This window comes from Hippoglossus stenolepis, chromosome 20 (assembly GCF_022539355.2).
Source record: "Hippoglossus stenolepis isolate QCI-W04-F060 chromosome 20, HSTE1.2, whole genome shotgun sequence".
In the NCBI taxonomy this organism is placed as follows: Eukaryota; Metazoa; Chordata; class Actinopteri; order Pleuronectiformes; family Pleuronectidae; genus Hippoglossus; species Hippoglossus stenolepis.
Genome location: NC_061502.1, coordinates 3,586,462 through 3,610,196, shown reverse-complemented (window position 1 = coordinate 3,610,196; position 23,735 = coordinate 3,586,462). Strand labels below are relative to the sequence as shown.

Below are 23,735 nucleotides of genomic sequence, written 5' to 3'. Positions count from 1 at the left end.
TTATATTATACACACACATAAAGCAGCTACCTAAGTCTTGTTTCTTCTATCTTAGGAATATTATACATATATATTAGTAAATGGAGACCTATACATTGCTCTTTACTCTTTAAGCAAATCAGCCCTCAGTCATCTACAAGCAATCCAAAATGCCGCCGCTAGACTTCTTACTAGGTCAAACAGATGGTCCCATTACACCCATACTTAGTTCTCTTCACTGGCTCCCTGTCACTTACAGAATTCAGTTGAAAATTCTTATTGTTATATACCGATCACTGCACCATCAGGCACCTACATATCTGAGAGATGTACTCCACCCTTGTCGTGACTGGGCTTTTGAGACAATAGCACCAAAGTTGTGGAATGCTTTACGTAAATCTTAACGGTTTACTGATTCTGTGAAACCATTTAAAATCCAGTTAAAAGCATACCTGTTTAAGTAGGCATTCATATGATTCGGTCTCTCTACTGGACTCTATAGAATTGTTTTTAGTGTGTGTTTTTTTTCTCTTTTTACATTTGTATGGCGTAAATCTGTTTTTAACCTCTTTGGCACTGTAAAGCACCTTGTGACTCTTGTTTACTAATTTGTTTTAGCATAATTTGGTATACTAATATCCCAAAACTATAGACTTGCCTGTTATTATACCAAGGGTCTTGACAGGTTTTTTTCCCCCCCGTTTTCTAAATCTTGACCAGTGTGCCAGTCCTGACTAAGCTAAGAAAAGCTTCCCAACAGCATGATGCTGTAAACACTACACCTCACAGTGCTGAGCGGTGTCTCAACACACATATGTGCCATTTATGTCAGAGTTTAACTTCCATCCTGTCAGACAGAACAGTTTTTCAGCTTTAAATGCCCAGAGACACACACCTATTGGGCGGTGAGCTGTCTCTCAGACGTGGCCTTCATCTGGCCACTTCACACCACAGGCCTGACAGATGGAGAGCTTTAGGGATGGATGGTTTTGGTTGTGCGTCACCTTTTTCTACTTCAATGTGATGGAGCCAAGTTTACTGCAGGGACCAATACATATTTTTGTGATCCGTGCTTCTGAAATATACTTTCATGAAAGTCTATTGACATCCACTTTCATGTGTTTGTGTGTAATACGTATGGGGAGGTATGTCCCTTTGTAAGGTAAATGTAAATATAGCAAAATATTGTAGCAAATACAATCTAATATATATTTATAATGGCATAATGATGAAATAATCAGAAAATGATTTGCATTACTCATTTCTTATAGTGCCTGATGCACTTTAATGGAGTAGGTTAAGTGTCTTGGAAATGGAGCTCTAAGCCTTGCTCTTTTCACACACTTAGTCTAAAAGCCAGCTTTAAATTCCAAGGTGTTCACGTCGCTGACAACATACTTCACCTAGTCCCTTAATACCACCTTCCTGGTTATGAAGATACAGCTAAATCTCTAAATCTCTCACACTTAGCCCCCACAGCACTAAAAGGAGAAACCTAAAATAAAACTGGCTCATGTTATGGTATCGTAACTGTTCTGTAACTGCCATGCTTTGAGCAGACATTGAAACTGCCCAAGTCCACACATTCATTACATTCACCTTAAATGCAGTCTGAGAAAACCATGGCACTACTGAAGACTCGGCCCACATCAGTTGCAACAAACACACATTGCTACAAGCACTGTTTTTTAGCGCTTTTGCTGTAGTATTAAAAATAAACCGTGGCCAAGAACAATGAAATGTCCATTTGTATCTACATGGAAGACCTGCACCATCGGTATAATTTCAGATTCTGTGCTAATAACAATTTTATACATATGGTTTTTAAATAGTGCACTGTGATCCCAAGTGTTTATGTTGTCTCCACAGAGGAGATGAAGGGCACAAGAACAAACTAAGAAGCCATGGGACTATATTCAGACCAGATAATTAGGTCCATGGTGTATATCAGCGCCATAAATGAATCATGGGACTGTGCATACCGAGGCTCAGAAGTGTCTGGGTACCTCAGCTTCAGCAAAGGTGTTTGTTAGCATGTGGCCAGCGGCAGCTGCAGGCTAACTCATTAGCTGAAAATAACATTGCAGAGTTGTATTAGTATTTTGATATGTGTGAGCCCTCTACTAAAGTATAACTTAACAATGCTCCACATTGCTCGTTTTAATGCAGACAACAGACTGATCCTTTGATGTTCCCCTTCACACATCACACGGAGCCTAAGATTACGGTTTTATTCTCGTTATATCGTGACTTTACTCACATAAATATACAACTTTTTTCTCTTATTATTATGACTTTATCCTTGTAATTTTGTGACTTTACACGTGACTTTGACCTCTGAATATTATAATTTATGACTATTCCCATTTATTTATGATTTAATTCTTGTAATATTACAATTTAATTCTCTTAATATTACAACTTAATCAAATCTTATTCTCATTTGTTTTATTTTCCGTGTGGCCCTATAACTCCTTCGAATGAATTTCCTGGCAGCCTGGACTTGAAAAGGCTGCAGTAACACAATAACATCATCCTGGGCTCAAACCACATTAAAGCCAGGATGTTAAAAGGTACTCCAACATTGCTAACTGATGATGACAACTGCCCAGGCTCTGAAATAATCCAGTCAGTAATTCAAGTTGCTATTTGAATTAAAACGTCCAGAGAGAGAGCTTTGAACAGTGATGACCTCTCAACAGGGGGCGCCTCACTGACAGATCGGGCATCAGTATCCGTTTCTGTCCTCAGAGTCTGCCCTGATGTGGCGGTGATAAAGTGATAGGGGTGTGTCTCAGTCGGGACCTCCCAAGAGGAGGGTGGACATCTGCTGCCTCTAAGGTCCTGTCACATGAAATTACAGACTTAATCAAGTCCTCTCCATCTCTTTGCCCTTCTCCACCTCCTCCTTCTGGATGTGACTTTCTGCCTCTACCTCTGTCTATCACATGCAGTTTTTTTCTTTGCTCTTTTCTCCTTGACTTTCCTTCTTATCCTCTCTCAGCACGGCACCTTTATTGCCCTCTCCTCTCCTCTCCTCTCCTCTCATCCCCTCTGCTGCCTTTATAGGTCACAGGGAGTGGATCCAGCCTCCTGCTTCTGAGCATTACTTAAACTTCCCTTATGTCTGCTGGCCTGCAGCAGAGCCATACCAGAGCCCAGGGGATCCAGTGACCTTAGGAATGCACAGGAAGGAGAGGCAAGATATAGTGTAAATATAGTATAACTGAAGACGTGAAGAGAGAAATAAAAATGAAAAGGGGAAGACATAACGTAAAATGCACAGAATGATAAAAAATTATATATTACACTGCACTGCACTGTGAATTTATATTGTGTTAGTAAAGCTGCAGTAGGTGGGATCGCTAGAAATATAGTTGATTGTTAAGTCTCATCCCCAGGACGTTCAATACTGTCGTTTTAGCATAGAGGTATTCTGACCTTAACCCCTTCCACCAGATGAGCAGATGCACAGGTTTCATACACAGATGTCCCACGTTTGACTTATTATGTTTATTGTCCGACTTTATTTTGGGAATTTATTTTCGGACTTTATTCCGTCATCTTTTTAGCAGGTTGCTTTGGCAGCTGTTGCCAATGCTGGAATAGCAACCTTTCATTAAGGATTTACTGCCATTGATTCAGGACAGGCTTTTCCTCGAAGGGACGTCGGACGCAGCTCTCCCTGAACTGCCCAGTGATTGGTCAACGTCTCTTGTCTCTGGCCACAGGGCAAGATTAGCTCAAGGATGGAAACGTAGCCTTGACAAAGTGCAGAAGTCTAGTTTTCTCTCAGATCACTTGATTTACATTATACTGAAAGGTTATAATGAAATTGTTGCTCAATAACAATAGAAATATGTTGTCTCCTCCAGCTGTAAGTGAATAATGGCGATACACAAACTCTCCCATTGAGAGTAAATGGTATTTGCCAAAACATTTCACTTCAGTGTACTTTCTTGTGCTTACTGGCCAGTGAGTCTCCATCTTGATCCCTTAATGTATCGATAATTTATCGGTGATTTCATCATATGGGGCAAATATTGGGGTTGGTGGTTAAGTTGTTTCAGCTTTTTTTTGTCAAAATCCATTTGTTGTTGATGTTGAAAATGTGTGACTTTTGATCGCAAGACCTTGAAATTTGAGACAATTTGAGCAATTGTGTAAATTCTGGAAGGAACCGCATTTAAATATGTGCAATATACTGCACAGCCAACTAATGAAATAGGGTCAAAGAAACGTCCATCTCCTTTGTTAGAGGGGATGGAGGAGGACTTCATGACATGGCCTCTGTATTCCTAAGATTGTGTGAAGAGCCCTGATGCCATCGGAGACTTTGGAACATACTGTCCATTACATCATTCTGTACAGACTTTTGATATGAGGCAGAGTCATCCTCAAAAACCACCTTTTCCTCTCTGTAACACCACAGGGATTATTCAAAGGTATAGCATGGTTCAGCATCCACTGCAAATATATTCTACCTTTACATATCATGGTTCACTGACATCACCTAAATATGACTTACAAATTTCAAATATGAAATCTATCTTTTTTTGGATGTGTCTTCATAATTGGATTATCAGGCTTTCTGGGATTCTGAGTTTTGTGTTGCTTCTCATTGGTTGAGACGATAATATCACCTGAGGCTTAGTGCAATAATGAAAAACCTGCACAACAACTGAGGGGCCGCGTCCTCAATGCAAAAGTTACACACACAAACATGTAAAACTGCTTAAGAAAAGAATGTGCTGCACAGCCTCGTCTGCTAAGACACACACGGAAACACACATGCCACATACTGACAACAATGAGCGTTCGGGGCCCCCCTCCAAGGAAAAGCCCAACACAATTCTGCTAATCCCTTCCCCAATCAACTTTCTGTGAGTGTCAAACCCCGATAAGCCCTTTAACTAACCACACGCACACACTCCTACACACACAGATATAAGACACACAGTCTGTCTCAGTCACGCTGCACGCTCCCACTCACCCATGGCAAAGAACGGGATCCCCAGCAGCGTAGAGTTGAACTTCCCGTCTGATATAAAGAAGATCCCTGCGGCGGTCACGTTGGCGATGCAGATGGTCAGTACGCCGAGGAGGCCCAGGAACGGCTTCCCCCTCAGGCAGTCCCTCATGGAGCTGGAGATGGTGGCGGCCAGGAGCACCAGCACCAGGCTGACCAGCACCTCCCCCTTTGCCAGCACGCCCGTCTGGTGGAAGTCCCGCCACAGGCTGAAGGAGGTGAGTGACTGGATGTGGAGTTGGTCGGAAGCGTGGGGAGCCTCGGCCGTGGACAGTCGGCTGACCAAGGCACCAAACTCATTCTCCCAGCGCTCGGCAATGGCATCCTGCACCACAGGTCCATGGTTGCGGAGGTAGTAGGTGATTTGAACTGCACGGGCAAACTTGACCTGCTGGTCCCGGCTGTTGGGTGAATAGGACACGCCGCCCAGCTGGTGGCCGATGAAGGACACACGGCCATCCTGCAGGGATGTAGAGATATCTGACATTAGCTCTGATGAAACAATACTGATAGAAATACATTATTATAGCTTTTTATTCTAATACTATACTATACCATGGCCCCTGTGACATAAACACACTTATTTTGCTGATGATAACAGGGAGCAAACACTTGCAACATGCTAGAAACCTCCAGCCTACAGAGAGCAGTGCAGAGGTAGATCTCACACTTTATTTGCTTTCATGTTGACTCACCAAGTTGAACTCCTAATCTAGCTGTGGACAAAGCAGGTGCTAAATACCACAGGTTGATGTGGAGCGCCACAGCAAGTCTTAAATCAATAGTAAATCCAGAAATCCCTGTCTGTGTGTATGCTGAACAAACATAACCAATCATGTCATCAACTTCACACCGTTGAATTAGGTGTGATTTAGACAGATGATAAATTCAATAATAATAACATTTTAATAAATAAGACTCATCTACGCAAGTGACAACGTCATTCACGACAACAGATTGTTCACGACAACAGCAAAGCCAACTGATTTGGGTTCTGCGTTCTGAGTCAAGCGCCACTGAACAGCTCTTTGTGCAGGAGCGGTGGTGCAGCTTCTTCAACAAAGATGAATTTATTTTACGTTCAACCTTTGTAATGTTGAACGTAAACATTGTATGAAAAGTTTTCACTGGTTACAAAGATTGAACTTCTGAAGGGAACACGACTACGGAGAAAAATAATGTCTCAGGGAAAGTAATGCTTTTATGCAACTAATTTGTATGAGCAAATTTAACTGCAACAAACTTAACTAACTCTCCTCCGTTGACAAAGGTTTACCACAGACTGGAATGTGGATGTGAACCCAATCAATCGTGTGACAGCTTCATCCACCCCAGCCAAAAATGTACCTCTGAACATTATCCAACATGATTGATTACATGGAAGCCACAACATAAATGTGACAACGGTTTAGTAGTTTATGGCTCAGGAAGTTAAAGTCTAACAATGAATAATATTCACCCACGTGTCTGGATAAATATTTTAGAGGATAAGTACTCTGCTTATTAACATATGTGATGATTGTACAAAAACGTACTCCACTCTGAAATCAATCAACACAAAATGACTGCAGTTACTTTTCCTTTAAACGCAACGCAACAGTTCTCGACCAGTGTACGGGTAGGATAAAAATGTGTACATTGAAAAAATGTAAATTGACTTAGTGTTTCTTATATTGAATTTAAAGGTTAAACCGTAAAATATCAAGCCTTAATTACATTTCTTTGTCATGCAGGTTTCAAAATTACCGCTATATATACAAATACTGAATATGACATCAAACCACTTCAAAGGCTGGTACTGCTAGCTAGTGATCCACTGCAGTACACTTGATCCTGATTCATGGAGTTATACGTTCAGTTTGAGTTTTCAGTGGTAACGATTTGTTAACTCATCTACAATCTAAGTGCAGCATTATTTCTTCATTGTGATGCATTTTCACCCTGTCACACATGGCGCCCAGCAAGGTGAGACACACATTCAAAACTCCACTTGATCATTAATGACTAATGCGCTAATGCAATCATTAACACACACACATGCACATTCACACACACACACACACACGAGCGCACATACACACACAACATTGTAATGTGAATTCGAACCCCTACACGACACTGTTGTGTTGTTGTAACAATGTCATCTTTAATTTGCAGCTTATTGCAGATATAATCTTATGAACATAATAATCCAGCCACAGTTTGCTGTTTCACAGCAGGGAGCTCGATATACATCTCCTGCTTCTGGATAAGTAAATCCCTGTGATTGTTTGCTTTAGTTTCTGGAGTTAATTTACTACAACGACCAAAAAATGGATGCATTATTCTGCTCTGGCATGATGTGGGCAGCAGGAGGAATCAGATATGGTGGACACTGCACCTTCATGGTACATTACTGTTCCCATCAATGGGTCAACAGCCAGGCTTCCTGTCATAGTCTGAAAATGTACAACTGACTACCTCTGATATATTATATTACATATAAAATGATATGTTTGCTACATTATTACTCTCGATCAACCCCAGTCAGTGCTTCAAATGTGTTGTATCATGACAGTCCACAAGTGTGTGTATGAATTGTGATCAATCCTTAATTGTGAAGGGAACTCAGAAAACTTTAGCTCTCATTTCAATTATGTAATTGCACAAAGCTGCAATTTATCACCACAATGGCTCTCCATCCTCCAGCATTTCAAATGAACCTCAATACTCACAACAAGCTAATGTAGAAACCTTTGTATCCAACACTGAGCCAGTACATGCTTTGAGTGTGTACAAAGGGCTGGAACACATACATCCATGTAACCAGCTGTAACATTGTGAATAATGCAACATTATGAGGGCAACAATATCCAAATCATCTGGAATATGTCTGTTCAGTTCAGGTTTTAAAAAGTGCTTGGGGTTTGTTCTCTCCTCTTGTTCATCTTCGTGACTACCGCTGTGTGTGTGTTCGAGAAAGAGTGACAGAGTGGGAGTAGGTGGGGATTTGCCATCACACAAAAGCGTGTGTCCTTGTGTGTGTGTGTGTGTGTGCGTGTGTGTGTGTGTGTGTGTGTGTGTGTGTGTGCGTGCGTGTGCGTGTGTGTGTGCGTGTGTGTCTCAGTGCGATATCTGTGAGGACTTGAAGGATATGTGAAAAGGGGGGATGTGACATCTCTTGAGCTTCCTGACAAAAGATGGATGTGACTGGTGGGAGAGGGGCTTCCAGGCTTTTCTAACAAATTAAAAAAATAGAGAAACTCATCAAATCAAGAATGCTGATATACTTTTACTGTTTGCACAAGGGCAACCTAATTGATATTTTTGTTTATTAACAGCCTTTTGTTAAAGGAGCTCCTCATTCCTGCAGGTCAAATGCTGCGTTCCAGACAACTTGGATGTCGGCTGTTCCGATGTTCCAACACACGGTGATGGCACGGCTTTGAACAGAAAACAAACATGGCCGACCCTGAGAAGCTGATGTTTATTTGGCTCATGATGAGACAATTCACCCGTGTCCAGTGCAGCCTCCTTTCATACATAAACAAAGCAGAGGAGGGGAAACGACGCATGAGGCAAACAACACCATTTTACGTTTTATTTAGCAGCACTTTTATACTTGGAAATACATTCCAATAAAATGTAATAAAATTGTGAGCATGCAACATGCCCACAATTGCAATGTTAACAAGCCACTGTTCAGCAGGTTTGTTTGCCACAATCAGAATCGTTATGTAGCATGTTAGCTTGCTTATATTTGCTAACTAGAATGGCCCTCAGTGGAGTATATACCTCCGCCAAGCTCTGAAAGTCTCCATAAATGTAAACATGCAGCACTTCATTGCATACACTCCTAGACATCGGCCCCCTAAGTATAGTTGATATTTGCAACCGACTGCATCGCGAACGTTATTGTTCACGTTGTTGCACTTGCTTAGGTACTACACATGTTACTGGAGGCTAACCACAGAACTCGGACTAAAGATTGTAGAGCACGCCGCACAATAATCTTTGATTCAGACCGATCTTTCTGCCACTTTCGGACAAAATGGTCACTGATCTCTCGTCATCTGTTTTGAACAGGCGATTTGTCACTGCACGTTGTCAATCACACATCATACAAATGTAGGTAACTCTGGACCTGGGCACACAGCTTGTCTTCAAAACTGTGCACCATTTCTGTCACTGACCCTGTCAAGGACTTGTGTCTGCGCTGACCTTTATGTGGGTAATGTAATGCATCTTGCGTGCCCATCGTATTATTTCCTGAGGACAAGCACAACCTATACACCAAGTGCATGCAAGATACAAGAAACAGTCATCTTTTGTTTTTTCATATAAACCTCAGCATTTTTGCTTGAAAATTCACAAAAATGTTTTAAAAAATACACATTTTCTGATATTGTGAAAGTGTGTGGAGGAGCATTCCTGAATCTCTTCCCTTAATCAAATCTGCTCCAAAAATTCAATTAGCAAAACATATATAGTAAAACTGAGGCTGAAGGAATATAGGTACGAGAAAAGTTAAATTTATGACCCACCGATGACCAAAGAAAATTCGTTCATGTGAATATCCTCGTATTGATTTCAACAATATCACCCAGACCTGCTAACTATTAAAGCACTTAATAATGAAAATACTTAATTGGGGCTTTTAATCTAGTTTGAGGAGACATCTGAGGACACTATTGATTGTTCCTTATTGCAGAGTTCCCAAACGCACCCTGGGGCAAGCCAATTATTGACACACACACACACACACACATATGTAACCTCATCAGCCAAAGCCTTGTCTCCCCTCCCATCCTCAGATCACATCGGCTCTCCTGCAGGATCTAAAGTGCCCTGGATCATGTCCTCTGCATATCAGCGGTTTCCCTGCAGCTTCACACCACTGCTGCTTTCCCCTCCAGTTTTATGATTTATTAAATAGAATGGGGGGTGTAAAACAAACATTGACCTTAGCTTGACATTGCCATGCAGCATACAGTATAACCCTAACTACTAAATAACTTAATTCAATCCAGCACTCTATTTCACCGTCCTCTCATGAATGTATCCAGGATCTTGCGCTTGTCAGACACATTATTATTGGTGTTAGGATAAATGCAATTCAGAAATGGCACACGTGTGTTTTTAAATAAATCCATTTTGACTACCAGACCACTCACTGCGGAGGCCCAGGCCTGTGGAGGCCCAGTATCTACGTCAAGACAACAACTTAATTATCTCATTATCATGACATTGCAGACACGCTTGAATGCTGGTAGTGTGCTGCAATGATTTTAAATGTAGCTGCTAACCTCTAATGAAACCTAGTAACACTGACCAAACATAAACCTGCATATGGCCGCCATTGTTGTTATTGTGTCCGACACATGCTCATCACACAAAGCAACAGTAACGGTGGTGGGCATTCACAAAGTAAAGTGGTTTGGATGAGGGCAACAAAAACGACTTTATGATACAAGACGACTACATGCTCATCTGTGGGAGGAAGCCGGAGTACTCGGAGGAAACCGACGCAAACACTCGGCAAACACGCAAACTCCACACAGAAAACCTCCTGCCAAAGCAGGATTCAAACCAAGCACTTGTATTGCTGTGTGTCTCCAAATGACCTAAATATCATCTGCATGTGTTTGGACTGTGTGAAAAAGTACACACAAGGTGAGATAATTCAGAAAAACCCTGGTCGCACCAGGAATCTTCTTGTTGTGAGGTGACTGTGCTTAACCATTGAACCACTGTAGTGTGTATCTGTAAGTCCTGATTGGCTATAGTTAATTCATTAACCTCTATTTGCTGTATGTTTTTTATAGCATTCTTTAATCTATTTTTATTCTTGCGACACCTGACAGCTTTAGAGGATTACACAACTGGAAATACAGCAGACAGGGCGAAACAAAGCATATATATTTTAAGAATTTTCTCCTGGGAACATAGCTGAAGTTCAGCTCAGCAAAAAGTAGGACTTTCTTTTTCTTTTCTTTTTTTTTACAAATAGTACGTCTGTAAAGCAAGCACAGAAATAAACCCTGGTTGTGACTTCAAAGAGCAGAATGACGTATAAGAAGTCAGGCAAATGAATTAGCCCAGACAGCCTGTCGGACAGGCCGACAGAGAGGAAGAGGATTCAGGAACACGGAGAGTGCAGCAAGCCTGATACAGAGTGAGGCGAACTGGAGAGGAAAGAGGTCACAGCAGCCTTCAAGGGAGAATTAAACATCCTTCATGTTGCAGAGAACCTGCTGCTAATGTGCAAGTGTCTGTGCCCGTATGCATACATTTTGTGTAATGAGAAAGAAAACGTCGACATCGTTTTAGTAGGCTCAAGTTAGCAAGGGTAAAGAACTGGCTGGACTACCGGATACAAGTAACACATTCCTTTGATGAGAAGATTTGACTGTAGAATAATAATGTGCTGACATTCAGTCACATCACAAGAAAGAAATCTGTTTTTAAACTCTTCATGCTCATTTGAAGGCAGCGGAATCAAGTTTCGTACACAGCTTTGACATATCATAGTTTTTCATTGAGCTTGTATGTATGTTTGTCTGTTTGTCAGCAGGGTGACTCAAAAACTAGTGACCTGATTTCCATGACATTTTGTGGCGGAGTGAGATATGACCTAAGAAAGCACCCAATAACTTTTGGGGCGGATCCAGATAAACTGATGGATCCAGGCACTTTTATTTTTCACTTTCTTTAACAGGGTCAGAGCGTTATTTTTGTGTGGAGGGATGCACTCTCCAAGCGCCCTGCTAGTAAACTGTTACATGGATACAGCACACTTGTTAGTGGACGGTTTACATATTCATGCATCCAGTATAAAGAACATGGGAACATGGTGCCGGGAAGGTGGTGCAACATGGTTTTTAGAGGTTAAAACAAACGTATTGCAGCAGCCTGAAACAGCTTTTTCAGAGTGGTGGCAGTGAACCTAAACAACCTTCATTTACAGAAGGGACAGTTAAACAAAGAGCTGAAGCTCACTATACGGCTGCTGCAAAGCTGAGCAGAGGAGAATCCATGATAATTATCTGTTGGTTCAACAGACCCTTTTACACATTTCACAGTGTTTTCAAAGTGTCATTTGACAGATGACTCTAAGTGTAAAATAGTAGTTGTATCCAGATATCAACAGATATTAAAAAGGAATAAACGCAGTATTTAAGAGCCTCTGAAGCTTCTGTCACCGCCAAGTTAGTATGGAGCTGATCTTCATTTGGCTAAAGCTAAAAAACAGTGACATGTATTTCCAATGACGGCGACTTAATACAGCAAGAAAGTTTTTTTTACTGTGCACGTGTGTGTGTGTGCACATGATAACGAAACACTGTACGGACAGATTTCCACAAGCTTTGGGAGCAGATTGGACAAAGGTCAACAAAAACTGTGGTTACAAAACAAAATCGAAATCTCACATCATACAGAAAACTATTCCCCATCAGTGGGAATATTTGTTTGGCTCCAAAAGGATGAGCGGTGTACATAATGGATGGATGGATGATGTCATATATGAGAAATGACGTCAAAAAGAAATCACAATGAAGTTTGAAAAAAAAAATGTATCATGCATAGTTCATAAATGGACTACAGACACAACCTCAAGCTTCTATTGATCCCAAAAAATATTTATGATAATGTGGTAGAATAGTGACCCCACTAATGTCCCACTGCCATTTCGCATTGACATCATGATGACGTCATTTTTAAATGGCATTGATTACAGTGTGCACAGGATGTGACTCGCCCCTGCTTTGCTTTCCATTTGCAAATTAGACAATAAGAGGTGGAGGGACACTCAGCTGCACTGGGGCAGCAGCAGGGGTGTCAGCGTGAGAAAGGGCATTCTGTTGTATTTTGAGGTGTAATGAATCTTTACAAATCCGAAGGCCAGAGGACAATGTGAGACATTTACAGGTAAAAATAATTCATTTAAGAAAAAATGATTACTGCATACTGTAAAGGACCGCACTCAGGTGATCGTTGAGATGGGATATGAGATGTGTATGTGATAGAGTAGTTACTCATTTTGATTGCTTGGTTCTCCAGTAGTAAAGAAAGTAATGTCCACTTTTCTTGTATATTAAACTCTCTGTCGATCATTTCTACATGTGCAGCTTTATGTGTATTCTAACCCACAGCAAAGTGAGGACATAAAATCCGATTGTCGCCAATACCTCTGTGAAACCATGTATCTCGTAAATGTCACGTTTTTAATATCGAAAAAAATAAGGCAAGAGGATGATGAATGGCCTGCGCGCTCCAATCGGACACTGATGCTGCACGGGTAGACCGTACGGCTGTGCAGCTCTCAATGGAAGTTACAACCTGCCGTGCCGGAGACCAGGCCTGTCACACACTGGATATGTGCTTGTGACAGTGTGAGCCGACATTATGAGATAAAAGCAGAGTACAGTGGCATGTACTTCACAATTTCATGATCATTCCAGTGACTGTGTGTAACCTGCATGTCCACATTCTGGCACAGCTGTACAGTAGAGTGGAGTCAATGCTTCTCAGTGTCCCTTTTTGAATGCATCCTTCCTTCACGTAAAGCACACAGCATGTAAATAGTGTAACCTTCCACATAGAATAACCTTCACACTGCACTTGGCTTGTGGTGTGGGGATGATACAATTTAATCTATAGAAATGCGAAAAGCTAGCTAATTTATTGAAATTAAACTGAACCCCAACAGATTTTCTGCAGTAGATTCGATTATAGAATATTTTGTTTGCTTAAATTTATCATAATAAAGCAAATGTTGATTGCATTATGAATTTGCCAACAAATCTGCATTGCAAATGGTTCCCTATAAGTCCGGTGGTCACACTTTGCAATCCTGTCAGCCACCGGGAGTCGGAATCACCCTGAAAAATGAAGACTTTTCTGGATATTGAGAAACCAAAGTTACTGCGGGACCTGCAGCTACCTACACGTGAAGCGAGCCATGGTGAGCCCAGTTTCAGAACAAGCATGCGGCACGATCGCTGAAAAAAACGCCACACAGAGAGGGCTAGTGAAGAGACTGGAGGGCCACTGGCCCGCCGATGTGGTGTCCCTCTGGGATTTGTACAGGTGCTAGCTGTGAAGAGATCTCTGGGATTTGAGAGGGTTCAAACCAAGTCATTCAGGTGGGATTACAACTTCCCAGTATCTTGTTCAAAGCGTGATTTGTTTTGTGGTTGTGTCTTGCTTTGGTCAACAACCCAGGCTGATAGCCGTTGTCAAGTTGATCGTCTTTTTCCGGCAGCAGTTACCACTTGGCAACACTAAGCTTTCTTTAGTTAAATTGTATGTTTCCACTTTGAAGCCCCACACAGGCTCACTATCACCACATCAGACTAAAATCTGCAGTGCACATCTGCACATGATTCATTTGTGAATTTGGCTTCTGAATGAGCATCTGCACGCATATTGATATGGTTTAATGCGTGTGTGTGGCTAATACAGCTGCATGTGTGCGGTCAGATCCCACACGGCAACAGAGAGGAAGATACAGGCGAGCAGGATGCCTGAGTCTAGCAGCTGCTGTAGCCTTGTCATTACAAAGCATGTGCAGGCAGGAAAAAGCCAGAGGGAGACACTGCATCAAAAAAAGAGAGGATATCCCTATGTATGTGTGTGTGTGTGAGAGAGAGAGAGAGAGGGAGGGAGAGGGAGTGTGTGTGGAAGAGCAGAGCACAGCAGTGAGGGGCTGTATGCAGCCAATCAATTCACCTGCACCAAGGAGGGAGGCTGAGAACTGCACACCGGCTGTCTGTGTGGAGGGTTCCCTCACTGCCTGCTGCATGTAGCCGCCGCGCACAGCCCCACAGCCTGAGCCAACACTGTGTTCATTCAGAAAATTATGGCGAGCTCCAAGGGCCACCACTGCAATTCACATGCTGCACTGTCACCGCCACGGTGGGTGCGGGGCAATGTGCACGCACACACACACACAGGCCTGGCTGTCGTGCATGTAGAGGGGAGCTGCAGTGCCCAATAAAACCTCACCTTTAGTGTGGTGTTCGGGTAGCTCACGGGCACCTTGTGGAAAGTGCTGTTGGAGAGCACAGCCTGCCTGATGTCTTCGAAGATGGTGATGATATCATCCAGCAGGCAGCGCTTGTCCCGGTGGCTCAGGACGCAGAGGTGGGCGAACGTGTAATTGAACCCCTTGTAATTGACGCGTAAATCCAGCACCTGCTTGTGGACCTGCAGGACCTGGTCGGCCAGCTCCAGGATGTTCCCCCCGGACTTGGCGAGCAGGATCAGCCTGCCATATCTGCCCGGGGTGTGCAAATCCGAGTACAGCTTGTGCTTCGACTGGTCGATCGGGAACAGGCTGTTGGCGAGACTGCGCTCGATCTTGGCGAGGCTGTGCGTCGGGGCGACCAGCACCTCCAGGTCCGTCTCCGGCTTGAATCGGCTGAGCACGGTAGATCCGAAAATGATGGTGAGGACCGCGGGGACGGTGAGGAAGAACACGGGGTGCCTGCTAACGAATAAGCCCAGCCAGTAGAACGAAGCCTTGAGCCCTCTGTGGATCACTTGCCGCAGCATCCTCCACAAAATCCAGCTTGCAGATGCCCCGTTTCCTCCGATGAAGCACATGTGACATCAGACTCCGTTCCCCGGCTTTAGTCCAATTCGTAAGAGAATTACACGAGGCTACAACATCAGCACCATGCACACAAACACACACACACACGCACGCACGCACGCAACACACTCACACGCACGCACCTCAACACCTGGAAAAACAGCACTGCAGCAATCCGCGAGCAAGACTGACACACACACACACACACGCGCACACACACACACACACACACACTCACACACACACACACACTCACACTCACACACACACTCACACACACACACACACACACAAGGACAAGGCAGACAGTCAGAAGATCATCGTGCAGCGGCCGATCGAGACGAGTCCTCCGTGTCTGCGCTCAGGCCATTCCGCCTCCATGTGCCGGAGAAAGCCGCGCGTCTCCTTCCCTCGCTGCACCGGCTGCAGCCGCAGCGACGAGCCGTACGTGGCGGTGGGATGTGCATGTGCGCTCACGCTCCGCTGTCTGCCGGCTCCACAGCTCTCAACGGCGGCGGTGGCGCCTGATTTATGTACTTAACTGTAACCATGTGTGCGGGGGTCCGAGAGGAGGGAAGGAGGCTGGATGCTGGATGGAGGGGGAGGTGTGTGTGTGTGTGTGTGTGTGTGTGTGTGTGTGTGTGTGTGTGTGTGTGGGAGAGGGTGCCTGGTTATTTTAGGATCAGTGGAGGCAACAGGCAACATGGGAGTTGTGAAGTGTTTCTGCAGGTGGCTGCTGCTGGTGGACCACAAGCACTCGCGGGGATGAGTCAGTGTTGGCATCATGAATGGGGAAAACCCACCTGGCTGAGTGGTTCATACCGACCAGACATGTGACTGGAGCACACGTTTTTATGTTGGGTTCACTGGTCTATGTAAGGATGGACACACACACACACACACACACACACACGTGCACAGCCGTCCTTATTGTCAAGGACTAGTACAAATATACCATCACAGTGCATGGGTCAAGATCTGATGTCACGATATGTAGCGATCTGATACAATACGATACATATTACCATGAATAGCAATACGCTACATAGTTTTTGATGAAATTTTTAAAATAGAGCTGAAAATAAAACTTGTGTAGCTACCACCTTGATAGTCTCATTTGCACATCACATAATACCGATAACTCAGCATTATAATTTTCCATTCCAGTTCATTACGAAAAATATTTGCTTTGCATAGTAGCAAGACAGTAGGGGTCGGACTATTTTTTAACAATAAAAAATGATTACGATAGTCAGCTGCAATATTTCTGCACATCCCAAAAACGTATCCCTAACCTTAGCCATTCCCATCCTTAACCTAACCACAATTTACATCTTATCGGTAACCTTAAACACGACCAATTTATATCTAACCGTAACCTTAACCAAACCACAATTCAAATCTTGCCCCTAACCTTAACCAGGACCTCAATCATGACGTTTTGCCTCATTAGGACCAGGCTTTGGTCCCCATTAGGTCTACTGGTGCTGACAAGGTCAGAGTTTATGCTAGAAAAGGTCCTAGATGTAACAAAAAAACACATTAACACTCCTCTATAACCTCAGTCATTAACACTTCTGTCAATCAAGTGTGTTGTTTTAAATAGATGCTGGCATACTTGTACTTATCCATCTATTGTGCTCCCAACTGACAAGATGGGAGCCTCCAGGCTATTTGTCACACATCTCCCCGACTGTTATTTGTCATTGTCATTGTGAAACTGCTATACATTATTTGAAAGGCGTCTATTTGGAGGCCTGTCTTCTGGACAACGGTTTGTGGCACTTGCAGCAGACACGGTGCATGTCCCTGACCTTGAGTCATCTGTTTCTTAGTGCAGCTACAGAGGTACCAGTGCTTCAGCAGCCAGTGCTAAGAACAATTCAGTTATGATATCGACACATTTCAGGCCACCAGTGGCAGCACCGAGCAGACTGCTGCTGAGCAGGACGCTAGTATTACATGATGATTCAATGTTATGTTTTGCTGATGAGTGGCCCAAGGCCTCACTGAATTTCATTATATATCATTAGGTTTAAAAATGTTTTTTGTGGTTGACTAGCTACTACGATTCTAAAAAGGGGTTTCATCCATGGTTTCATCACGGGTAAAGTTTTTTGTAAACACCCCAGGCTCCCAACTCTCAGTTTGTAACACAGATTTTCAGACAGTTGTTTTTCTTCGACTAATCCAAAGGTCTTTAATTTTTTATATAAAGTGCCATATTGTAGAGCGATTTCGATGGGTTAAATATGTTTTGTTTTTCTCAATCCCTAAATCCACTCTATAAATGGAAACCTTTTAAATAATTTGTGCTTTCAATATTAGGTGCTTCAGCATTTGCTACAGCCGTCCAACCCACTCATGTAGCTGCTCGCCGCTTCTTGAGTAGTCGCACAGACAAGGATTAAACCTCGTCCTGGTCGAAAATCTTTTTAGTGAACATCTCATCACGGAAAAATCCATTACAGCCCAGGATTAGGATTCTCTCCTGCTTGTTATATCGAAGTTGCCATTTGTATACTCCTGGGTTTACAGTGGTAATCATCAGTGAAGCCCCTTACTAGTCTGTATTCAAAGGAGGCCATGAAAGAGTCGTCTGAACTAGGCTTCTCACTGTGTAAGCGTAGGAGAGTCGGATTGTACAAGCAGCACCTCTCACAATCACAGAAACAACAGGGAAGTAGCATAAAAAGTAGGGCATGCACAGTCACCACCTCTGCACCTCAGTAACAACTTGGCATGCGTTCAACCTCATTCACCAGTCTGCCAACCAAACCTCGTGAGCAAAGGATGCAGCAGCAATATTTCTTCTTACTTGTTCCCTTGGGTTGTCAGGCCCAGTATGAATGTACCTGCTAATTAGAATGACACAACTTGGATCCTGCTTATTAGACGACTGCAGACACTTACCACTCTTAACCTTCTTCGAAGTTATCTTTTATAATTATTAGAAATTTCATGTATTCCAGCACTCAAAAACCTCTTCAACTGGCACAAGGGACCTGTTCCTGAGGACTTTAGATAAACAGATTTCTATTGTGGCACGCTATCAGTTGAGTTGAAGTAGCCCTTTTTGCAAAAGTCCTTTATCTAACACAAAACGTTGATATCAAAGAGCTCATGGTTGGCGCAGCCTGTTCAGTGCCACGGAGAGGCAGAAATGGGGCAGAAGATATTTTAAAGCTGCTTTTATATTAAACGCTTTACCCTTTAAGTGAAGATCCCTTTAAATGCAGCCATTCAATTTCAAACCCTGGTATACGATATATTACGACGTAGTCACACGTTGCTAAAGCATCGATTCACATCTGTACGTACACTTTGTGCTTTATAGATTTCCTGAGTGAGGAAAACCTCATTATTTTCTCTTTCCAGAACTGTAAATCCTCTGCTCTGGAAGGACTTCATTAAAGGCCACACAATGACCACATTCCATTTAGCCTCTGATTGGATGCCAAGAGCTCCCCTTCTGAAACCCAAACCTGTGGTCACTGTGGAGAGGGTCGCAAGTGGCAACCTGATCACAGCATCGTGTCAACCAGTGTAAACCACTGTGCACACGGTAGCTTCTTTTTAAATGTAACTGGATGTTGTCACAGAGTGTACATACATTTTTTATGGCTCTGGTTTCTTGCAAAACCAAGGAAAAACGAGGTTATCTACTGCACTGTAAAAAATAAAAACGTTAGAAAACCTCGAGATTTCAGGGCTGAAGAAAATCACTTGCAGATCTGCCAACTTATTATCTTTTGCTCTGTTACTTATCCATCATATTTATAAAAACGTAACATTTTGAGCTCTCACAAGAGTTAGGGGGATTTAACCACCGTATTACTATGGAAATTTGGAATAGGTGAGTCACAATTAACAATTACATTTCCCTTATAAGAAGGTGGGGTTGGATACCTTATAAGTACCTTTCCTTGTTAGAGTAACTGCATGTACAAAACTCTGTAAATGCAGCAGTAACAGGCCATTGTAGAAATGCTGCAATAACAAATGTTGAAGAATTTAAAACGGCCTCAGGCTGCGCTGTAGGAGTAAACAAATGATGGCAGTTATGCGCATAGGACTGAAAAAGTCAAGTTGTGTGCTGACTCAAGTAAAACTGTAATCTACAAACTTGAATGGAGGAGATTAGAGTATAAAATGTCGTTGTTTGCTTGGAGTTAATATGGGGAAAAAAACAGCATTCACATGACTTGAACTTGTAAGACCCAGCTAAGTCTGGGTTCTGGGTTCTGTCTTATTCTCCACCGTGTTTTACAAATTTAGGACATTTTAGATATAAAATTTGAAGACCCTCAAACGTACAAGGGATATTCACTATCTTGTCATATATTCTAAAATGTACCTTATAAATACACAATTAAAATGTATATTTTCCACTATACAAACTTTGTAGTGCGAACTGTTGTCTCGTGTTGAACATTGTTAATTTCTAGTTTATTACACTTAATAGACAAAACATCCGTATCTCTTTTTGATAACGAAATTAAAAGAAAACAAGTCTGGCTTCCTGAAAATAGCTCACAGTCAGTACAAAGAACATCAGTGTCACTCCTGTCCCAAAAATACCTGCACATAAAGCCATGTTTCTATTTCTGTCTCTGCTCCATCAATAACATTTGGGAGCAGTGACAGGCGCTGACTGTGCCCTTCCTCCTGCATGACAGCACATCTCGACCTGCTGAATCCATTGCAGCGCTGCATGGTGTGCATAGCAGCTACTGTCATATTGCTGTATGGGTTGATTGATACAGTTAATACCTTATAAAATGCATATAGACACAGACTTTACTTAATTATCTCAAGAACAGAAACACAGTAGCTTCTGTAGCTTCTCCTCAAATGACCATTCGTCTTTAGCGAAAGACTTCTTTAACCAGTTTTAGCTAAATTTAGCATCCCCTCGGGCTAGTCTTTCTCCAGAAATCTTAATAAGAAGATTTTTTCCCCATCTGCCTATTAATTTGACTCAGCGAAAAAAAATCTACAGGGATCGCTAATTGAGGGTTGGGTAGTGGATGTCACTGATTGATTTGGCTTGTACTCCACTGTTCCCCACAGACTAGACCCTAATGAGTCCTTACTGTTCATAGTAAGCCCACTTAACCCAGATTGGCTGCCATTAACTGGCCATCACGCTGTGCTCTCCCAGACGAAGGTAATTACCTATAGTCTCCTGTCTACAATCCCCAAAAAAAACATATAGGACCAATAAGCAATTTTTTGGGGGGCTATCTTCGGGACATATTTTTGTCTTGTTTTACACAAATATGCTTATTTCCATTTTTGGCTAAGCTTAGTATAAAGACCAGAGTGTAGGAAGGAGCTAGCTTGGCTCTGTCCAGTTAAAAAATTCACCAGAAAACAAAGAAGCTGACTTACTAATAAATGATATCATGTTTATGTAACCTGTGCAGGAATAAATGTTTTTTTTATAAAGATTTATGTTTTTAGTTGAAGTTTGGTGCTGTAACGACATATTTTTGGGGAAACAACAGTCCAGAGCAGACTCTCAGAATCCTTAACTCTTAACATCAATTTTATGGTATCTTTTTTTTTTCCTTTTCATTTCTCCAGTACAAAATGTTCGGAACAGACACTGTAAGTAACTGCTTTGTAAGCGTTTGTGCTGGGATTCATTTAAAATCATGGAGCATTATTTCCCGCTGCTTTGTTAACCTTCAGTCACAGCAGACCCATGATTGATACTAATCACTTATGTATTGGAATATAAAAGAAATGTATATGCAGCCAAAAGTTTGCTTATGTCATCCTTGATGTTAGTCTTTCCACTGTGCTTGAGCAGCGTGAGCACGAGGAGAAGAGCTGAAGCTGGAGTGAAGAAAGCTAAATATCTGGAGTGCAAGCGCAAATCTAAGCACAAGCGCAAGGTTTTTAGTCAAAGCTTGAAATCAATAACTCCTGCTCTTGAACTGAATGACCGGGCTCTTGACTAAAGATAGGGAAAATAAAATAAAAAAAACTGTTAGGCATCGATTGTTCAGTAAATGTTATTCAGATACGTTTAAGTGACTTAAAGTTTCCTTTACAGAGTGTAGTTTGTATTAGGGCTGTGCAATATGACTCAAAAGCGATATCACAATTATTTAAAACTTTTACCTTGATTGCGATTAATGAACGGTTATTTTATTTTATTTTAGTATTTGTAGGCAACTGGACTTGCTTGTGGAAGCACAACCATGTCAAACTTCTGAACAACTTCTGAAAATGTGGATGACTGAGAATCTTCACAGACAGACTAGCAAATAACGCAGTCAAAAGAAAATAGGCAGATTTAGCACTTCTACATCATTTGACCACAATGTGCAATCACCTTGGTAATGGTTTCACATGTTCCAGCCACTCACGTGATCGTTTCCCAGCTCCGACCCACATATGCTTTGATTTTGCACACGTTTGTTCCTGCCCACTGATACCTGGGCCATGTTTGTATCACAGCAGTAAAACAGGTGTGATTGGAACACGGATCTGCTGGTTTGTAGGAGGATCCAGATCAGAGTCAAGTGCTATCTGGGTTTTTTGGTCTCCCACAACACCCGATTTTTTAAAATATTGAAACAAACAACATTCATGTTGGCTGGCAGTCTTTTATATTCTATTTTTGTCAGAACATTACTTCAGTTTTCTGCTTTTATATATGACTGACATGTGAACATGAGGCTTCTAAATATAGTTGGTAGTGGATGTCATGCAAAAATGAAAAAAAAAAAAAAATCCCTCAGAAGTTAACGTACACAAGTCGACAAGTTGATTATATTATGGTGTTTTGATGATCATGTTTATTACAACTCATAAACTACAGCTTTATTTTCCTGAGTTGAAACACAGGAATAAATCTGGACACATACATGCATGATGTTAATAATTAATGAAGGAAACATGAACATGCAGGAGTGCTTGCACTCGAGGAAGCATGTTTTATAAATCTGCAGTATGGACAACCCCCTACAGGACTGGATTTAAAGTTGCATATAGGAGAGAGTGAGAGCTAGAGATACCCTTCTGGGTTTTCCCCCCACTCACCTACATGAAAAGGGCTTTTAATCCACAGAGACAGAGCAGTAGAGTAAGGGTGTAGAGAGAAAAAACTAGGAGGTAGATGATGGAAGTCGACCGCTGCTTGGTGGGGGATGGGGAACACCCTGTGCAGAGTTAGCATCTTTATGGCCTCTGAGCTTCACCGACGCTCTCACATCACATCGCTGTGCCTGCAGGGAGAAGAGAAGGCACTGAGCAATGTCCTTATGAGGGTAAGGAAATGCAGGTAGCAGATACAGTACAGGATTTTCAACTTGATAAAAAGCATATCTCATGCTCCCCAATTGCTGATTCCATCTGTTCTGTGGAGGTTACGAGCAGTTACACTGGGAGTCCCTGAAAGACGGGCCTGTCACCTCATCCCGTCGCAGTTGTGCTGACACACACAGACACGCTCGTCATGAATCACCTTCGTCTGTCAGTATGTCCACCCGTTTTATTGCACACTCCAATCTGTCAGTCCGTCCTCTTTAATTGGCAGTGGGGACCTGCTCAGTAACAACCAAACAACAACAGCAAGTCTACAAATTGAACAATGGGCAAGGTGCAATCCGTCTGCTCTCCAATGTCCAATCACCAAGCAGGTTTGAGTGATTACAGACAAGAACAGCTAAGGCCACTATTTTACCTGCACATGCAAAATAAGTGATGCTAGTGAGGTGCTGAACACGTGTGCTTGATGACATCAGCTGTTTTCAGACACATACCATGGAAAATGTTTGGAAAACTGTTTTTTTCCTTGGTTTGCCTTTCACACACGAAGAATGCCCGAGTCAGTTACTGCAGACAGAGGACCTTCTCCTGCCAGCCCCCAAGTAAAAACTCTGGATAATGTCCAAATGAGCTCATGTGAGAAGCAGGACATCTTCTTGAGGATTCATTGTGCGCTAAAGAAGTTCCTAACATGCTACATACAAAACTGAAAAGAATACAAGTATCTCAGGATGAAAAAGAAGAGCCATGCAGTACATGTAGAAGAGGCTGGGAAAGATCCCAACTTGGAAAGACAATGCTATCTTCCACTATGTTCTTTGGGTGGGAAAGCCAAACTCCAGTCCAAAGTCCAGACCCTGTTGTACA

General features: G+C 42.4%; 1 protein-coding gene across 1 annotated transcript in view; it reads right to left on the bottom strand.

Moving 5' to 3' along the window:
* Positions 1-16,029, bottom strand: part of ptchd4 (patched domain containing 4) — a 37,584-nt gene extending 21,555 nt beyond the window's left edge. Inside the window, exons 1-2 of the mRNA XM_035143361.2 lie at positions 14,996-16,029; positions 4,973-5,468 (exon numbers count right to left, since the gene is read on the bottom strand). Coding sequence (XP_034999252.1) covers positions 4,973-5,468; positions 14,996-15,595 — 1,096 coding nt within the window. The 5' untranslated portion in view covers positions 15,596-16,029. The remainder of the gene's footprint in view (positions 1-4,972; positions 5,469-14,995) is intronic.
* Between the last annotated feature and the right edge of the window lie 7,706 nt (positions 16,030-23,735).